Source organism: Larus michahellis, chromosome 1, assembly GCF_964199755.1.
Source record: "Larus michahellis chromosome 1, bLarMic1.1, whole genome shotgun sequence".
Lineage (NCBI taxonomy): Eukaryota > Metazoa > Chordata > Aves > Charadriiformes > Laridae > Larus > Larus michahellis.
In genome coordinates this window covers 131,635,608-131,656,775 of record NC_133896.1, presented here as the reverse complement: position 1 = coordinate 131,656,775, position 21,168 = coordinate 131,635,608, and the positions used below count along the sequence as shown (strand labels likewise).

The 21,168-nt window shown below is 35.0% G+C and overlaps 1 protein-coding gene across 7 annotated transcripts in view; it reads right to left on the bottom strand.

The window, feature by feature from the left end:
* DMD (dystrophin) overlaps window positions 1–21,168 on the bottom strand; it is a 1,292,219-nt gene that overhangs the window by 640,674 nt on the left and 630,377 nt on the right. For all 7 annotated transcript variants that reach the window (XM_074604145.1, XM_074604126.1, XM_074604154.1 and 4 more), the window contains one exon: window positions 13,330–13,524. In XM_074604145.1, coding sequence (XP_074460246.1) covers window positions 13,330–13,524 — 195 coding nt within the window. The remainder of the gene's footprint in view (window positions 1–13,329; window positions 13,525–21,168) is intronic.

Here is a 21,168-nt window from a genome sequence, read left to right as displayed (position 1 = left end):
TTCTATAATTATTTTTCTGTTCATGCTTCTCTTTTATACTTGATTCAGCAGATATTAAACAAATATCAAAGAAACCGCATGAAAAAGTTCATCAGGTATCACTGGTTTTGCCTTTTGCCGGATAGTCACAACGCAACATTTACCATTCTTCAAGTAGTCAGTTCATTGTTGTTTCAGAGAAAGACAAAATACTTCACAGTCCACCTAACTAGCTGCACAATGCCATATGTTGGAAGACCAAAAGGAAGAAAAACTTAATTTACTCTGGACTTTTAACATCTTTAAAATGTTTGAAACTGTTTAAAATCCCATACATTCTCGACCATTAATTATCCATTTATCAATCCATTCAGTTCCATGACTGAATTATGCAGGTTTTCTTTTTGCTCTATAAAGCAATACATAAATATTCTGTTTATTTCTATTCTGTGAACTAGGTAGTGTTCAACCTCTCTCTTTCTACCAAATCTTTTAGAAACATTTCAATGACTGAATTTGTTAGCAAACCCAATACTGAGGAAAGATATTGTCATAACCTGTGTGATGATTTAAGGATAAAAGCATTCAATGCAACAAAAAGTAATGAGCAGAGACTTTCTCCTTGTGCATCAAGACCGATGTAATGAAATCCTCAAGCAGAGCACTTCCTGTCACATGTCAGTCTACTATCCAAACACGCATGATTTGGTACTTCTGTGATTTTCACGTTCGTTACCAGAAAGAGAACATCAATTTTTTTTTTAATCAGCCAAAACCTATGAATTACATAAGCTTACCTTTCAGCTCCACATTATGAGTATCAAAACCAGAGAAATAAATGAGGGTTTTGAAGGAAAAACATGCTTTCTATGCAACTAATTTATACATCTGTCATTTCTTTACAGTCCTCGTAAAATACATCACATGTATCATTATCACAGAGAAAACATAAAATCAATGTTTCTGAAATGCACTTAATCATTAATTCTTTACATTTTCATTTTAATTTCTTGTGGGTAGCCTCCTCCAGCCTCAGTGTGACAAGTCATACAATATTTGTGCTGTTCTGGGGATTTTATTTTTCTCTCTGTGGTATTTGTGTTTGGAAGGAAAATGCTTTCTCTTCCAGACTAGTCAAGACATCAAGGTAAAGCAAGAACATTTCAGAATTGCTGATGTCCTTCAGCCAAGCAAAAATCCTTTCCTTACTGAAATGAAGTCCATTCCTTTGAAAAGCCATGGTCACGGTTCCTTACAATGGTGAAGTTCGCACTTCTGCTGCCTGAATAAAATGCAGCCAGGCATGAAAAAATTAAAATGTTTTGGACTGCATGAATTTGGTTTTAGTCTGAATCATAGAATCATAGGGTTGGAAGGGACCTCTGCAGATCATCTAGTCCAACCCCCCTGCCAGAGCAGGGTCACCTACAGCAGGTTGCACAGGAACGCGTCCAGGTGGGTTTTGAATGTCTCCAGAGACGGAGACTCCACCACCTCTCTGGGCAGCCTGGTCCAGTGCTCTGCCACCCTCAGGGTAAAGAAGTTCCTCCTCATGTTTAGGTGGAACTTCCTATGCTCAAGTTTGTGCCCATTATCTCTTGTCCTGTCCCTGGGCACCACTGAAAAGAGCCTGGCCCCATCCTCCTGACATCCACCCTTTAAGTATTTATAAGTGTTTATAAGGTCCCCCCTCAGATGTCTTTTTTTGAGACTGAAGAGACCCAAATCCCTCAGCCTTTCTTCATAAGAGAGGTGTTCCAGTCCCCTAATCTTCTTGGTAGCCCTTTGCTGCACCCTCTCCAGCAGTTCCCTGTCCCTCTTGAACTGGGGAGCCCAGAACTGGACACAGGACTCCAGGTGTGGCCTCATCAAGGCAGAGTAGAGGGGGAGAATGACCTCCCTCGACCTGCTGGCCACACTCTTCTTGATGTACCCCAGGATGCCATTGGCCTTCTTGGCCACGAGGGCACATTGCTGGCTCCCGGTCATCCTGTTGTCCACCACAAGTCTCAGGTCTCTTTCCACTGAGCTGCTCTCCAGCAGGTCAGCCCCCAACCTGTACTGGTGCATGGGGTTATTCCTCCCCAGGTGCAGCACCCTACACTTGCCCTGGTTGAATTTCATAAGGTTCCTCTTTGCCCAGATCTCCAACCTGTCCAGGTCTCTCTGTATGGCGGCACAGCCTTCCGGTGTGTCAGCTGCCCCCCCGCTCCAGCTTTGTGTCATCAGCAAACTTGCTGAGGGTGCACTCTATCCCCTCATCCAGGGCATTGATGAATATATGGAAGAGGACTGGACCCCTGAAGGTAGACTTCTTTTCCCTAATGATTTCAAAGTTAAGGTTTTCTCCTTTTCTCTAATGAAAGGTTAACAACTATGAGATTTTGTGCATTTGAAACATAATTTGGATGATGCAAAGCTCACAAAATTTTATACCAAAATAGACAAAGGATCCATTGTACCAGTGAGCCACTAAAAGCCTCAGGTAATTCTTGAGATAGGTTTATTCAAATAGCAATGTAAAATTAAATGTCTCCCTACTTCATTCAGTGTCATAATATTACCCATTTCTTACTATTCCAGCTTTTTAATGAAATCTTAATACAGGCACGCATGTGCCTCACTGAAACTGCTGCACAGAGAAAGGAATACTCTCTGGATAAAAATCTACAGCCATATTCATCTTTTACCATAGAATTATAAAATGGTTTGGTTTGGAAGGGACCTTTAAAGGTCATCTAGTCCAGCCCCCCTGCAATGAGCAGGGACATCTTCAACTAGATCAGGTTGCTCAGAGCCCCGTCCAACCTGACCTTTTTCCAGGGATGGGTTGGAAGAGAACTTCAAAGACCATCTAGTTCAACCCTGTGCCATGGGCAGAGACATCACTAGATCAGATTGTTCAAAGTCCCATCCAGCCTGACCTTTAAGACTTCTAATGATGGGGCATCCATAAATTCTCTGGGCAACCTTTCTCCAACCTTTTGTTAAAACTCCTTAAATTTCCAATACCACTACCTATAACTCTTCTTCTGTGTTTCTGTCCCTTATTTCTTCTGAAATACATAAGCCTCAAAATGAATACCGAGAATTGTAGCTGAGAACTTATCAGATCAACTGACAAAAGACTCAGTCTTGTTTAACACCAAAAACGTTCTTCAGTTGCTGGACACAACTCTGCAGTAACTTTGTTTCAGAGGTAAGGGAAATGCTGATTTGCCAGAATTATGAGAAGTAGAAATTGCTAGTTTGTGTGTAAGAAGTTCTTTCACAGTACCAGCACTTTTGAAAGGATGAAGGGATCAAAGGATGTTGTGTTATTTTCCAGCAAGCAGAAACATAATGAGTGATAGAAAGCCAAACAAAAAATGAAAATTGAAATTGCCCTCTAACCCTCTGTCACAGCCTGGTTAAACCCTGTAGCTAGAATCTGACGGTTCTATTTCACCGTGCTTAAAAAGTCAGATTTGCCTTTCTTTCATTTGTGAAGAGGAAGCATCAAATTTGAAGTAATACAGGAGAGCTTTTTGAGGTTATAATGTACCAGAAATAGAAGAAAAAAGACCATTAGCATGAGTGGACTCTTCCTTGATCTGTTGCCATTCTTGTCATGACCAATGAATCTATCCAGAGTCCCTCAGCCATCCTCGCCCATGGATTCAGATAGACACGAGAAGTCAGCACTGAACATCTGTGTTTTATTTCCCCATGGGTGGTTAGGAATAAGAGTGCTGTAGCTATTTAGGTGCAACAGAATTCCAGTCTACATGCAAGCTATGCAGTAGAGTTATTAAAGAAAATAAAAGCTGTACTAAGCATTGACGAGCACAATATTGCATCACATTGTTTTGCCTTCCCTGTATCTCCACTAAAAATTATGTTTCAGATATATAGCTTGTGTTTGGTAATACAAATGAAAAGTAGGATTGTCTTTTATTAGTTTCAGCCAAAGACAGAAACACAGCTAGCCAATTCAATTTTGGAAAAAAAAAAAAAAAGTACAATAAAAAAATGTTTTCATCTATTTTAACTACAACTAGATAAAAAAGGGAACTTTGCTTGTTCAGTGTCCTTCTGCTCACCTAATTTTTAGAACAAGCATAACATTTATGTGCCAAAACATTAAAAAAAGGATGAAATAGAGGTTCAATCCTGCAAACTTGGAATAATCTCAACTGCACAATTGGAATAATCTCAGCTGCGCAAGCTGAAGTCCAGATAACATACTTGTGATAGTGTCTTTTATAGCTGGAAAAATATGTTCCTTTTTTTAATAGTTACTTTTCTTTGCAATATTTTAAAGGTAATGAAATTTCAAATAATACATTTTAAAAAGACATTTATGATCTTATATCATAAAAATGAAATTATTTGAAGAGTCTAGTAATCACAAATTATAATGATTTAAATGTAGCTTAAGGGGTAGTTTTATTTATGAAAACTTCACACTAAGATTTTACTTTTTATCTTTAAAATTTACTAGTATTACTGAATAGAAGACCAGGGGGTACATTCCTTTCTCATAGGTCTTTTTAAGTAATAATGATACCTAAAGTTTATATCCTGAATATAATACTCACTTAATAAAATCCTAAAAAGCACAGCTCCAGTTTACTTTGTCAAATTTTCGGGGAGGGGGGGGTTGTGCTCAATTTTTTGATGGAATTAACTTTTTAAATATTCTACACATTTTAATTAATATATGCAGTAATTATTTTAATTTTACATATTCTAAAATTCTTGAGCTAAGTCAATCACAAAATGAATAGTGCTAGGCCTAGAATTTAGCAAGTAGCTAGGATGAATCAAACAAGATTTAAGCCAAATGCACAAAGAGAATCAAATTGTAAAGAAGAGAGAGTGGCTTGAGTCATCTGCTACCTCACATTTCTGCTCATTGTTCCAACACGTGATCTTCAGGAAAATTTTCCAACTCTAAATCTGTTAACTTACGTGCTTTTTGCACAAAGTAAACAAGGTAAGAAACAGAAATGGACTTTGAATTTGCATAACTGTATTATTCAGTAAAATACATTGTAGAATTATGTAAGAAAAAGATATTTTAAATCTGGAAATTATTATGACATGGTCAGAAAGGCTAGAAAATTTTGACTTTAACCTTAATATACTAAGGAATATATGGAAACAACTTCAACGTGTACTACTCAAGAGAAGTAGGAAATAAGCCATCAATTTTTTTAAATACCATGAGAAGACATAAATTACCAATAAATCAAAAGTATAACATTTATAGGGACATCAGATTTTTCCACATTAGTGCTATTACCAAAGCAATGAAATTCTAAAAATGTGAATTATTTTCTTTTTATTTGGATTCATTGTCTTCTGTCATGTGTTCTGATAGAGGATGTTCTAAATATGACATGATATTGAGACAGTAATATATTTATGATTTACTATTAAGTATCTAGAAATATTATTTCTCTGTCATACTATCTAGAAATATTATTTCTCTGGCATAGGAATTCAAGTCATGGACCAAGAAACCTATTTCATGTTATACACCTTAATGTTTATGTATGTTATCCAGCTAACTAAAAAATGATGTTCTAAATATATATTTAAAAAAAAAAACAACCCAGAAGCTTATATTCAAAATGTGGAAAAGATAAAAACTCAAAAGTTTTGCATGTCATTTCCCTTTACTTCCCAACTCAGAAGCTGGAGCAATCACAGGGGAAAAAAAAGCCTGAGCCCTATAATCCCAGGTGGAGCATGCTGAGGTTCTGAAACTCTCTTGCGTACGTATAATTTGGGCACTGCTAGGAGCTGCAGGAGAACTGCGTAAGCTGCAGGGAGGAAATCTTTAATAGACAATATGAAAACAATGATCCGTCAGAAGGGGTGTCAAAATTGGCTATTAATTTCACTGGGGCGGCAAAAAGCATTACTCTGGTACAAAAATTACACGGTGTCAAATTTCACACCGCTGGGAAACGACAGTTTAAAAAAACAGTGTATCTCTCGATGATTTTTGCTTAAAATTGTAAAACGATGTCTTGGGTTTTTTTCATTATCCATGTTTCCTAGAATGGAATAAACAAGTTCCTTGAAATTTATAGAAATGAAACAGAAGAAATGTAAGACAGACATTCAGCAAAGGAAATTTCAACCCTGTTGATTCAAATATACCATAGTTCTAAACGTTTGGGTTTTCATATATGGAATATCACACAGCTTCAGTAACGACTCAGAATGAAAAATAGATACCAAGTAATCCAAAATCTATTTCCTGACATAAACAATGGGTCACTTTTAATTTAAACAAATATCCACTTGTGTCAGTGTTATTAAAAAAAATTTGATGAATGACCTCCTTTGTCATGACACCAAGTATTCTTACCTCTCCAAAAATCTCATCACTCTGTTCTCCTGTAGGTCTTGTTTACTTGGCTCTCACCTTTATCTTGCACTTCTCAGAATGTTTTCTAATTATTTCATATACTTTAAAAATATTTAGTATTCTTTTAAAATCAATCATAATATACACAGCAAAGCTACACTACTTACTGAGAAAGTGTTCTATTCTGAATATCATATTTCATCTCTTACTACAGAACAACTGCTGCTTTCTGGATCAAAATGAACACTGAGAAGATATTTTGAAGGTATAATTCAGTCCACAATGAACTGAATTATCCAAGACTCTTAAATGTCAAGTGTAATTGAATTTGCTCCTTTCACTATGCCTTATATTTTACTTGTCTGCCACCACTTTCTTATCATTGCTCTGCGACATTGCTTAGCACTGCTGAAATTTTTTGGGATGTTCATTCCTTTTTCCTGGTTTTCATCAAACTAAATTGTCATTTTCAATTTGTTCCAATTTACAGCACACTCTACCCAAACATTTAATAACTGCATCAAATAATTTTAGTTTTTTTGCAGGTTTTAAGTATTACCCTACTAGAACTTTCTTCCATGTATAAAATTTGGTATACAGTAAAGATGTGGGCAGAAGCTTTTAGTCCTAGAAAGCTACCATCAATTGGACAGACTTCATGGACAATGTGAACTGAATTGAAGTTCTTCCCAGTCTATGAGTAGGGACGCCTTCTCTCTCTCCTCCCTTTCTTTAAGTTCTCTATTCTAATACATGTCTTCTGCATATGTTGACTTGACTCAAACTCTGCAACTCCTCATTTTTCTTAGTAAAAAACTTTTAAAATGTCCGTGTAAACTATACTTACTAATTCCTCTTTATTTGGTATTTATGAATTCTTCTGATTCTACTAATGGATTTTGATTTTATTTTTTTTTTATAAACACGTCACCCACACCACCTCATATCTAAATAATATGTTCTACAATTCTTTTGTAACGAATTTGATTTAAAATCAGTAATTTAGAACCATGGGAATAACAGACTGTACTGGTATATTATTAGTAGTACTAATATGAAGTGACAAGGAGATAATGATAATTATCCTAATAATTTTCTCATCCAAATTACTTGTGAAATATTTTAAAAACAACAAGCACTTAAGACAAAATCTGCATGCCTCTTTTAAGTGACAAAACCTAGTTGTCATTTTATTACCAATTAAAGGTATTACACTGTATTTACTATTTTGTAAAATATAAGAATCAAAATCCGTATGAAAATGTGACAGCAATGCACTGAAATAATTGCATACAAAAAACCCACGCAAGACAAAAGAGAAAAAAATACTCTGGGTTCCTAAAGCTCTAGGGCTGCAAATACTATATTATGTTATTCTTTGCCAAAAAAAAAAAAAAAAAAAAAGATAAAGGAGCATTCCATAAAGCCCCTCATGACTAGTAATTTGAATCCATAGGTCCTGAGAAATGTCACTAACATTTAGCAGGCTAAAGGAAATACTTATAAATAAAAAGAGAATGGCAGCCGTCTTGTTTCTGGGATGATTCACAATAAGGAACATGTTTGCTCCCTTGTCAGCAATCTATCACCTAGCACGAAAGCTGGCTGGGTCTGCGTCAGTACCCAACAAACCCCATTTGACTTTCCCAGCATAATGTCCCACACTCAGCGTTCCTTACTCAAGTCTATCGGAATCTTGGTTTTATACACTCAGGGCATGGATAATTAAGGTATTAAATGTTATTAATCTGAATATAAGAAATATCAGGGGATAAAAACACAAAATGCCTCCAAATCTTCCAAGATTATATCCCTTGAACATAAAGGAGGCAGCATCTTCCATGACCAAAATTTTGCGTATCAAAAGAACGGGAGAAAATGTAACTGAAATGTTACAAGCTGCCAGGACACACTTGAGCGCTCAACTTCAGTTGCCTTCTTTTCAGTAGGTCTGAATACCAGCTCATCACATCCACCCAAGAAGGCACACATGTTTGACGTGTTTAAGTAATCAAATGAAGAGCAGTGTATGTGCCTACACATACTGAAACTGTATGTTTTCTTAACCAAGTCAAACAATTTTCTAAATATTAGAAATAGATGAAATACATCTATGCACTTCAAAATTGGTAAGTGGCATATCCCCAAATGTTTAGAATTAGTCGTCTATGAACAGGCATATAATTTCTGATTTATACGTCCGATTTTTGCTTTTGTTTAGAGCACAGCTGCTAAACTGCTGCAGACAAAGAAAGATAACACAGCTGACCTTCTATCAATGAAATCCACAACTGGATGGCATAAGTGTCCGAGAAAAAAAAACAGATCGTGTCTATATATGTGTATGCACAAACCCATGTATCTCACACACATACCCCATCTATCTTTCATGTTGAAGAGAATAGCTTCAAGCAGTTAGTTATCAACAATGCCTTGGGAGATTTTGTAACACGGTTAACAGAAGTGCACAAAGCTTTAATTTTTAAGAAAAAAGGATAACAGAAAATCATTAGCAGCTGAAGTGACAGTAGCCTTTGGGGAATGATCCATCTCATTGCTCTTGAAAAGAGAAATTGGAGTGCTAGAGACTTTAACACCAGTTCATTTTCACTACCTGGAATTTGTCTTTATCTGCCAGAGAAAGATAAAGAACTGTAAAAATTCAGTTCTTTGGCTGTTTGTGTACAAATCAGCCACCAAGCACTGTGTTATTGACAGATCTATTTGGAGAGTGCATTTAATTACACTCAGTTCTAAGTTACGGTTAATTGTGTTTTACTGAGCTGCAGCAGAAACCCACTCTGAATATCATGTTAGGTGATGTTTCTTGATAAGAACCACTTAATACAATACAAATATGTATTCCAATGTGCAAAATTAAAAATATACTTTTGGCAATCCAAACATTTGTAGAATTGTGCTTTATAATTACATGTATAGCAGATTTGTTAAAATATTTCATGCTTTTTGTACTAACATGAAAACCAGCAACAGCACAATTGTTAGTAATCATGAATGGCTGAAAAAATTCCACAAACTACTTACAATCTTAAAATCTGTATAGAACTATGAGTTACAATATCTGGTATGGGTATTATTGGTTTAATAAACCATTTTGAAAGTGCATTCTGGCTGCCAGAGTCACGGATGTGTGATGCGTACAGTAAATTTCCCATATCCTGAAATAAGACACAACAGAAAACTGTGCAAAAATTGTGCTCTGTCAGTAGGTGATGAATTACCAAACAAAGGGAAAAAAGAAGAGAAAAAAATATCAGAGCATGAAAATATCTACATTTAAAAACAACAACAGTAAACAACCCAATTTTTAATGAACTAAATAAAGATCCTACTGGAAATACACACGAAGACGAACAAGAAAACTCTTAGAGCGATTATGCAAGAAGTTACATATGTAAGAAACCTCTTTCTCAAAGAGCCAGATGGTTTTCCGTATTCAAAATGTTACATCATTGAAAAATATTATAGCTAAATGTATAATCATATTCAACGATGCAATGTTCCTGATAAAATTAAGAATATAAAAAAAAATATAAAAAGAAATGCCTAATATGTATAGGCCCTACTGCAGGTTTGCAGCATTAATTATATAAAGCCAGTAGCCTCAAAAAATAAGTTTGAATTCACAGTTAATATAATTAAGTAATGAAGAGGCACATCTATGCCGTGACTTAACATGATTCTTGCCATGAAATTCTACTAAACGCTTTCTCACATATGGCTATAAACGCAAATTAGACTTCTCAAATTCCAGGTAGACTGTTTCGTTTTAGCACACTCATTTTTGCTGTGTGTTAGCAAACAGAAACATGTGTTAGTTTTAATTCTCTGGTTAATAAATGTATTTATTCCAGGAATATACGTCTTCCGCTACATAATCTGAAGCTTGAACAAGACAAGTAGCTTGCATGAGATAATTGCCACACAGGAAAACTTTGGCTTAGTATGAGCCATATAACTTCATTTTCTAAAACCAGATTAAGTTGAATATATGCAAATTTGTACATTCATTTAACTTTCAGGAAGCATTTGGAACATCCATGGCAAGTAAGGATAATTAACTAAATTTTGAAAGCATTTTATGCCTACGCTTGATCATGTAATGAAATCCATTGTAATTACAACCAATTCTATACGAGGAACTCAAAGATTATGAACTCCGTCAATATGAACATCACCAGTAGCAGAGAGAAGTACCATAATGTTTGTGCTTATAACAAAAATTGTCCTATTTTGAGAGTATATCATTAAGCCAAATTTACTAATCCTTCGATCTATGAACTGTGATTTTCCATACAATCAATTGTAATTTCATCTTTGACAGTACTGTAACATGTAAATTGTTAATTACTGTGAATAAGTACAGTGATGAAGAAAAACTGATGTACTGTATGTCCTAATACTTAGAAGAGCTTGTAATAAGATAATGGAACCATTGCAATTGTTGACTTTATGAGATAAAGGGATAAGACTTGGTTTCCCTATGTGAGTTTTCCACTCCCTAAAGCTTAAAATGAAGAGAACAACATTCACATGAGCTGGTTTCAGCAGACTTACTAAATGGGCCCATAAAGCCACTATAATTTACTAAATGTTAGGAGTTAACAGATTTTTGCTGCAAAAACTCCTATTTTGCTATTTTACATCCCTTTGATATAAAAAGACAGTGCTAGAATTATCTATGACAATTAACAAAAGCAATTTTTAATTTGTATTTGATATTTATCCTATTGGATAATGAGCAATCAGGTTTAAGTCTTACTATAGACATTTACTTCGGAGAAAAACGTTCAAAGCAGTTACTACTGGAAGATTCTTGTAAATAAACTTATTTTTCCTTTTAAGGATCAATTAAAATTGATTCTTTCTGAATGGGAGTGAAAAAAAAATCACAAATGGTTTTAAAACACAGAGCTATTCATGACAGTTCTGTAATTTGATTCATGCAAATATGTCAGGGATAAAAATCAAGCACAATTTAATTTCAAATCTTTCCCAACCAGCAGCTGCTGAACAATTTATGCACTACTTTTCTATTTTTACTGCAGGATAATGACAATGATGAATGCTTTTCCTTAGAAATAAATATTCAATAAGCAGGCTCAGATCAAAGCTATACCCTTCCAAAAGCCCACGAATGTGCAAGATCCATTTGCCTCTTCTAAGATATTTATTTAGGAGGAAGATGGAACTGTGCCCACAAATGCATCTCATAACAATTTAATAGTTCACTTAAATTAAACCTATGGCAATACTTACTTCTAACCTCAGTATCAATATTATTAAAGTTGGTGTCAACTCTGATAATACCACATACATGTGGGTGAACAGCAGATTAGTTATGGATATAAATCAGATAAGCCCAAAGGTAAAGCATTAAGGAGAATTAAAAGGAAGTTAACTGCCAGTGAACTGCGTGATGTAGGTCACTGTTTTTCTATCCAATCTAGTAGTGAACATAAGTTCACAGACAAGGATCAAGTGGTAGCTCATTATGCCATGATTTACATGGTCTACAACTTTTTTTGAGCAGACGAGTCATTCTATCAAAAAGGATTGTTTAAAATGACAATAACATTGGCATGTTGTGTGCTTCAATACTCAGAACCACTTTAAGCTACTGGTACTTAATCAGAAGTGGTAAAAAAAACAGTCTACTGTTATTTCACACTGTTGTATTATCAGTTATATGCTTCCTTGGCTCCAATACTTCACTGTTATGCTTCACTACACATACTATACTGCCTTGCTGGAAACTGAAAACACCTTAACTTTCAAGAGCTAATAAGAATATCCAGATGTGCGTGTGTATATACGGACGCCTAAAATGCATACGATCTATGCATGTATAAGAATCATAACCAGACGTGATTTTATAGAAGCTAATACCAGCATATGGATGTGGTTTTTCACATGTCCTCTGTTGTGGAAGAAAGATAAATGGGCTCCTACAGAGGACAATTCAGAGCACCTAGTCAGAGTCCCTGCCTTGATTCTCCCTCTAAGCTTCTTTCTTATAGCTGAATGTAGGCAAATTCCAGCCTCTTTAGGCTAACGTCTCCTTTTGTTAAAACCTTTCCTTCCCCAGAATAATCACATTAAAACAGAAGGGTGGTCTTCTCTTCATGCTGGATGACATTTTGAAATTGCTGTAATTATATAGAGCACTTAAGTATGATTTTTTACAAGGCTTTCCTCACAGAAATATTGTTCTGCAAAAGCTGATAATTCATCTACTTAGGCATACAACTTTAATCTTATTCTCTTTTTATGCCAATTCTGTGTTGGAAAAATTCCACCAATTTCAAAGGATTTCACTGTTGCAAGCGATGAAGAAACCAGACAGTAACATTTAAAGTCATATCAACAATACTGAATTAGCTTTTTCTTAACTATATTATCTACCTACTGGACAATATTTTCTGTTTAGCTCATTAAACTGTAATTGCACAGAGTACAGCCCAAATCAGAATTCAAGCTTTTTTGGTCTAGCATGCAATGGAACAGCTAAATTTTGCTTAGTTTTGTTGCTGTTTTAATAAAAAAAAATCTTTAAATCAAACACCAAAATAAAGCTGCCAAGACTGGATGTGGATAGGGTTATTTACTAATTACTTAAAATTACAAACACACAAACAAAACTTTAACCACAAATTCACAACTTTAAATATATAAGTGCCCCTCTCCATTCTTTCTCTCCCATTCAAGGATGTATTTTGCAGACACCTTGATGCTCTTGTCTTCCAAACACAGGTGAAACAGGTGAAAATGAATGAGCTCTCTGGCATTCTTGTAATTTGCACCAATGTGCCTTCAATATACAGACATCCATATATGCACACACCACAGAGAAGGGCTGAGCGCTTATAAAACAGATGTCTCTGAGAGTAAGTGCAGGCTGCCAATATACAGAAGCCCAAAAACAACAGAAACCAATCATTCTAAGAAAATTTTTTCTAACTTACCTTGAGACACTCTTCTTGTTTGAAGAGATCTTCACAATCCTTAGCCTGCAGAACAGGAGAATTAAGGCGCTCTTCTACTTCAGACAAGGCTTGCAGAAGGTGAAGGATCTCTGCCAGGTATGTAGAAGGCACATGAGTGGTTTCCACAGTCATAGTTTCAGTCACCACAAAAGTTGTATCTTCATGAACTGTTTGCTAGTATAGATATACAACAGAATGCTTCCTTTAGTTTCTCAACACTACACAAACTTATAACTTAATGCAATTTCCAGTTCACAACCTAGAAACAATTAAGAATAATTTCTAAGGACAAATGCAGGAAATATTTGAGGTTTCTGACATAGATCACTCACACTCCACTAGTCTGTTTGAAATGGCAGGTACTAAAATTAATCCATGCAAAAGTGTACAAACTTTTCTTCTACTTGCTGAAGAAATGAAGATAGGAAATGCAAGAGTACTCTAAGATTACAGTGTTACTGAGATTTTAGTACTAGCGCTTTCATTTTAAGTCATCACACCTCTTCAAGAATCTGTTCTTCATTATAGAAATTCCATGCGTTCCAGGCCTAAAATACTAAATCATTTCAAGGTGTCAAGTAAAATAATGACTTGTGTGATAGACACAATTACTTAAATGGCGTGCAACACAAAACAACTAGGTCAACTCAGCATTTTCAACCCTGTACTAAAACCCTTCTCTCTAAACTAGAAAGTAGAATTTAAGATTTTGTGGTTTGAAAGGTCTTTAATGCATTCATATTTCTAAAAGAAATCTCAGCAACATACCTCTTCAGGAAATTTTTTTTTTTTTTTTTTTTTTAATCTGGACAAATATGAAATAGACACTCTATTCTGAAAGCAGATGCATACACCAAATGTAAAGAAATCCCAGAATGTTCTGGTTCCAAGAAAATAGCTAGTTGATCTATGGCATTTAGAAAGATACTGACATATAAGGTGACACAACAATGACTGCTTAGATAATTTCTCTACATTTCTGATTAGATGTGTTTATGGATCATAGATAAAAAGTAACACCAACAGTGTGCTTTGGAGCAGGGAGAACTGTGATTACTTCTTTTAACTAAACTTCAAATACATGATCACCTGTATCTCCATTAGAAAAGGCAAAATTTAAGAGATAAAAATTATTTGTGATTTTTGTAAGCGTAAGTTGTTATTTATTTGTTTTGTCACATCACATAGGATTCCTAGTGTGGGACCAAGATCCATTGTGCTTGATGTCTGTCTTCTCAAAAATATAAACTTTTCTTATGGAGGCCCACAAAGAACTTTTACAAGCAATTGCTGGTAAACCTTCTTTCAAAAATCATATTATTTAGATGTTTCAGTCCTAAGACAGATAATCACTGATTTTGGAGCCGTATACGTGAAAGACAATGGATCAATGGTCCTGCATAAAAAAAACACCATTAGTTAGCTATGCTGTATGTAAAAGAAAAGAAATATAAACCCTATCTTGCACCTACTACCTCAGCAAGGTGTCTCATTTTAATTCGTCTATTTGCCCCGACCATTCTTTCGTCATAAGATGTTTCTCTCCTCAGTTACCGGGCTGAGTCGTCTGCTTCTTCAATTTTCTTAAAATACGCATATACACACTCTAGAAGATGTACGCATATCACATATAAAGCCCATAAAGTTATCTGTAGACTTGTATTATTCTGTTGCACTTCTTACGCAAATTTAGCCGCTTTGCTTACGCTTGTCCCACTAAATGACTTTCTCAGTACATCTGCTAACACTGAAACCTCTCTAATTATTGTATCACTGCTATCATTTTTATTATTTAAAATGAATTGCTTAAAAAACCATTGTGTTTGCCCGCCGTATGTTTCACGAATCACACACTCTGCAAAAATAACAGTTTACCCCACTAAAACTAAAGAAAAAGCTGTCCCAGTTGATTAGAAAATGAGAGATTCTCAACAGACCTCTGAGGTGTGTAACAATGTATTTTCATTCCTCAATACTACACTGTGACATTTCCACATGTAGCAAAGAACTTTAGACCCACATGTGGAACATTTTAACTATAATTGTCTTTTTCTTTTTGACCAAGAAGACAGAATATTTATATTCACAGTAAAGAAAAGCGCATGCTAGGTATGCAAAGTTATTCAGTCAAAACGTGGTCACATGGATATGTAAAGTGACACACAAAATATAAATAGTTTCCATAGTTGTATTAGTTTAATCTATTATTTTTCAACCCAAATTTAGGCTAGTAACTATGTAGACATGTACACATACATGCACACACATACATGTATAAGTGCGTATGTAAAACAAATTCTGTGCCTTCTTGCTCTAAATAATTCCTGAAACCACAAAAAAGCCAAGCAGAAATCTGATGGCTGAGAACTTCATGGATATCATGCTCAATTATTTATAGTAACACCACAGTTGGGCATCTTTCAATCACTGCTACAAAGAACTCATACGAAAGCACTCTTCAAGGCAAAATTAATTAAAATCTGAAGACAGGACTGAACCTTGTACGACATATATGGTTTAGTAATCCCTCAAAATACGTGTAATATTTAACTCCTATCAATGTTAATGAGACGTACGCAACCATATATTCATACTGCCCTTTACAGAAAACATTCATATTTCTTACAGTCGGGTGATTACTCATACAGTTCTTAAGGAAACATGACTCAGGAGATTTCTAGTTCAAGCAAACCATCAATGTTTATACTGTTAGTTAAACTGTAAACTGTACTACAACCTGATAAATAAATAAATGGATTGATATTCGAAAGTAGAGGCCTACCAGAACCTGCCCTCATATTTGGCAACATTATTTAATACCTTATTCTAAAAAAAAAGAGTAACAATCCAAATTAATTAGTTTCTAAATACTATTTAAATAAAAGAGTTAGGAATTTGATACAACTTTAGAAAGCAAGGATTAAATTTCTTTGACTGTAGTGGGTTTTTCGATAGGTCACAGGTCTTTCCTTCTATCTGTCCCTCATTGACAGTAGCATAACAGAACCCAAGGCAGAAGCTAGCGTCTTGCACTAAGGAACAGAGGGTAGGCATATGCAGAACCAACAATTTTAACCAGCAAAGAAAGGGAAAAAATTTTGGCTTGTCCCTATGTTTGCTGGCAGTCCTTCCCTATATTCTGGACAAGCTTCTTTACCAGAAATGCATAGCTGAAACTGAATCATATACTAAAATTGTAATGTGTAGAAACTTCAAAAAAAAAAAAGGCGATTGTATCAGCTGTGAACCACTATTATTAGAAATAATATTCATTCAGTAATGATATATGTCATTGCTAATGCCAAAATGGTTCGTCAGAAGCAAGGCAGGTTAACATTTTATAGGGATTAAAAATAAATAAGAAAATGGAAATTAAAGTTTTAGATAATCATTTAAGAATGGTTTTGAATAAGTTGAATCTGACAAGTAGCAAACTACATTAGATTGTTACTTGAATATACTCAAAACCAAATAATATTTAAAAATAATACATAATACAAATAAATTGTTAAGAATTATGGGGAAATGCTGGTGTGACTGGCCATTTCCTATATTGTTATTTCTGCAAAATAAAATTTTAGTGATATTAATTTATTGTGTATTCTTAATTGATTGTCAGTGATATACTGATGTGCAAATTATTTCTAGTCTCTGAAACAACCAACTTTTTTTGGGCTAATGCTTAACATTTCATGCATTGCTTTTCACCAAGCATTATCATCATCACTATAATAGTAAATTGCATTTTCTTCCCCATCATTCCACATTTTTAACTAAGGGATAAGATCTTTCCATAAACATAACTCTACCTACACGTGAGGAACTGATTTTATTGTTAGCTACCACATCCTACCAGGTGAAACACAAAGACAAGAAATACATCCAGGAACTGCCCTTACAGAGAAGGGCAATAAGCAAAAAAACTAACGAACAAAACCAAGCTAACGAAAACCCCCAACAAAAAAAGAACTGCATGAATTATGCAGGTTTTTCCCCCAAAATCAAATATCCTCCCCAAGGAAGTATCTGTAATAATTATTGCCTACATCTAGAACAGTATTACCTGGTGGCACCAGAGCTAAACATCCCTGGAGAATGCTGTTCATTTCATTTTAGCATTGGAAAAACTCAGTGTTAAAGCACAGTTCACCCATCTCGGTATATCCATTTCCTTTCCTCTTTCCGCAGAGGGAACGATCTCAACATCACTTTTGCTGTTCAACAGTTTACACCCAGAGAGATTCCGACCTTTTTGTATTAGGCCTTGACAACTTTTCCATTTTTGGTCCCTTCTGACTATAGGCCTCCAAACTCCTAGTGACCTTAGCGCGCTGTGCTTGTGAGTTAGTAACTTCACGCAAACAGAATACGTGGGAGGAATAAGGTGGCAAAACACACCTATCAGCACTACTGCACCATGACACTGCTCCTAGCAGCATCCTGATGAGAAGTTCAGGAAAAACAAACATACGTGTGCCTCCTCCTGCCTAAGAAAGTATTTTTTAAAAGCAGCTGTAAGATATATGAGAGTGTAAAAAGTCAGTCATCTCTGAGGTATCAACATAAGGCATGGACACATACAAATAAAAGAAGCAGATAGCAGACACCTTCTGGACAAAGGCAGTCATGCCTCAAAATGTCCAATAGACTTTGGAAGAGTTTATTGCTTTCTAGAGCAAACTCGAAACTATGTATTATTTGCTAGCCCGTGGTAAGCATCAATATACCGAATAAAAAATTAAAAACACAGAAGTATGATTGAATGTCGTCAGAGCTCAATAAAACCACTCTATGATTCTATGACTCCATAAAGAAGTTTTTATTCACCCCTTCCTATACCAACTGTGAGTGGCAACATCAGCTGACATTCAGAAAAATAAATTCTGTGTCTTCAGTATTGCTACCATGTCTTACCTGTAAGTATGTACATATGTAGAAGGTAGATCAAATTTACACCAATAACATGGAATTTTCATTATGAGATTGGATGGCCTTAGTCAATCACAAAAAAGTTAACTATCAGTACAAAAAGCAGCATCTCTCCAGTACAGAGCGACTTAAATCCTCACTACAGGATTAAAAATTTATAAAATGCTTACGTAATTCCATATAGGCAAGGTCTTAAAAGGCTCTTGGCAGCATTAAAATCTATTTAAAATAATATTTTTTTTTAATCCTATTTTCAAGTAAGAGTGCAAATATTTTCTCATGTATGTGACTTTTCTATTCACGTATGATAGCAGTCCACAAAAGCCTGCATGCTGCACTACTTAAAACATGTATTTTAATGCTTGTACCTGACTTCAGTGACCCATATAAGAATTAAAACTTTAAAAATACACATGATCATTTTCAGCACTGTTCTTGGACAAAGAGCGCTTTATGTCTTCACAACACTTCACTGCTAAGGCACATCTTACTGATTGAGAAGTGCTGCATTAACAGTTTTTATTCTATGACAAAATGAATCTATCCATCCATTTGATCTATATATAAAATGAAATAAAGCCAGTTAAAATGAAACTATTCTTAATAATAGCATTAATTAGAAAACATTTCAGTAAATTTTACATGTTAGGAATAGCAATAGAAAATTGCAGGCTTTGATTTTGAAAACCATCAATCAACAGGCATTAACCAGTGTGAACTTACTTCCACTGGCTTATTTTCGACCTTCATAACTTGATTGAAATGCAAAGCTTTACTCCATAAGAAAAGGTCTGTTCCCTGTACTTTTAGGCTTCAATTATGAGACATCTCCCAAAACCTCAGATAGTCGTGCTACACTCTGATGAGCTCTGTGTGGTGGGCTGGATAGATAGCTGTGGTTGCTGGGCTCAAAGACTTGGATGTCTATTTATTCCACTCCCAGTTGGTCTTTTATTTTTTTATTTATTTTAGTGCATTGTTTTTACATTTAGATAAAAAAAAAAAAGACACAGACAAAAGGTATAATAGTTGGTTTTAAACATTAAACCCAGCGTAATTCATCATTGTATCGGTTGTATGCATAGTGGTAACTTTGGTTTCTTTCTTTCTTTCTTTATTTACTTATTTATTTTTTCCCCAGGAGGTAAATATACAGTTTAAAAACTCTGACAAAGCATTTTGATGCTGCAGCCAGTCCTCTGTGTTCTGCACACTCCTGTGCCTTTAGAGCCTTCCAAGACGTCAAATACACTCAGTCACAAGTGGTAAAATGAAGAGCTTTGGCAACCCCTTTTTCAGTTGCTTAACAGTGCTTTTCTTTTATTCTGGCTTAGATAATTGCCTCCAGATACGGACTCCTCAGGCTGAGGCACTGCTGCATATTGAACTTAGCTGCATCTTATTTGAAAACTTACCCATTGCTCCTTACTAAAGAGCTACTAGCATTCATGCCAATAAGAGATTAACACAACTCCATAACTGGAAATGCGAGCCGTTCTGCTGTTAACTTTTAACCCTGACAGCTTCCATTGGTATGTATTTGTTAAGCAAAGAGAAAAAAAATTCGTTTCAACTATGGTGAGACTGGGACATAAGACTCTCATATGTGGTACTGTGTGTGATATAAGCCCTCTCTTTCAGAAAATAAATTAAAAAAAAAAAAATAGAGCACCGTGTATCATGCCACAGCTGCAATGTTAGCACGTCCTGAAGAAACCCAAAATCTGTTAGCATTATGGCATAATTGGAACTACTGGGATTTAGAAAGTGTCTCTTGTTTTAAATAAATTATGCACGTATTTTAATTACTTCTGATGGCATATCTCAATCTTAATTATTGAAGTAATTCAAAACTGGCAAGTAAAAGGAAATTTGTATGTCTCCGTCATGTGACTTTAAACAGATATTTGTAACATTATAAAAGGAATTATTAAAATATTTAAAGACTACACCTCTTAACCATTTAACAACCACTGCTCAGGCCACGTACAGTCACTGGCATTTTTGGAGGGAAGGTAAGCCTTTACCTACCAGTGAGTCAAAAGAGATAGCCTTCTCAGTGTTAGAAATCAGTAAATAAGCAAATACTCATGTTACATTTTGGAATGAAAAAAAATCAGGACACATTGCAAAATCTACATCCTAGGCTAGTTTTCAAAAGATATTTAAATCTTTATTTAGAATTTTATAAGGGTTTAACTGGAAAACACTTTTGTAATTGATTTATATGTGTTATCTTCCAGTAGAGAAAATGTATTTGAAAGTTTTTATATACTAATTACAGAATACATAAATCCATAGAGTTGTTAACCATTTCTTGTATTCATCTTGTAATATTTTTCACAGCTGAAAAAATACATAGACATTATAAAGGAAATGTCATACTTAAGGAAGTATCTAGTTGACACTAGATTAAACTCTTTTGCACAGTCCTGTATCCTTGTAATCACGATGTCCAACCATGTCAGTCTCTATTGATTCTGTTAAACCAGCATTATGTACTCAAATTTGCCTGCACAACAGGAAATACTCAAAAGAATGGAAGGAATTTCAAATGATTTTTTACTCAAAATGGAATTTTAAAATTGTGTTTCTCAGACAGTGGTAAACTATAGAGAAAAAGTAGTGTATAGAGCCAGAGCGTATAGAGCTATAGAACAGTGTAACAGCTATAGAGAAGAAACAGCTTCTGCACGATATGCTGGAAGGCAGCCTTCCTAGGAACGAACTTTGGTCAACGCCAACTTATTTAATGGATGATTTATTAAGACTACAGAAAAGCCCTAATCTTAGACAGCATTTATTCATGAAGCTTTTGGGCTGTCTTGAATACTAGTGTGTGTAACTCTACTGACCGATCACCAAGGAACCAATTAATATTAAATATAG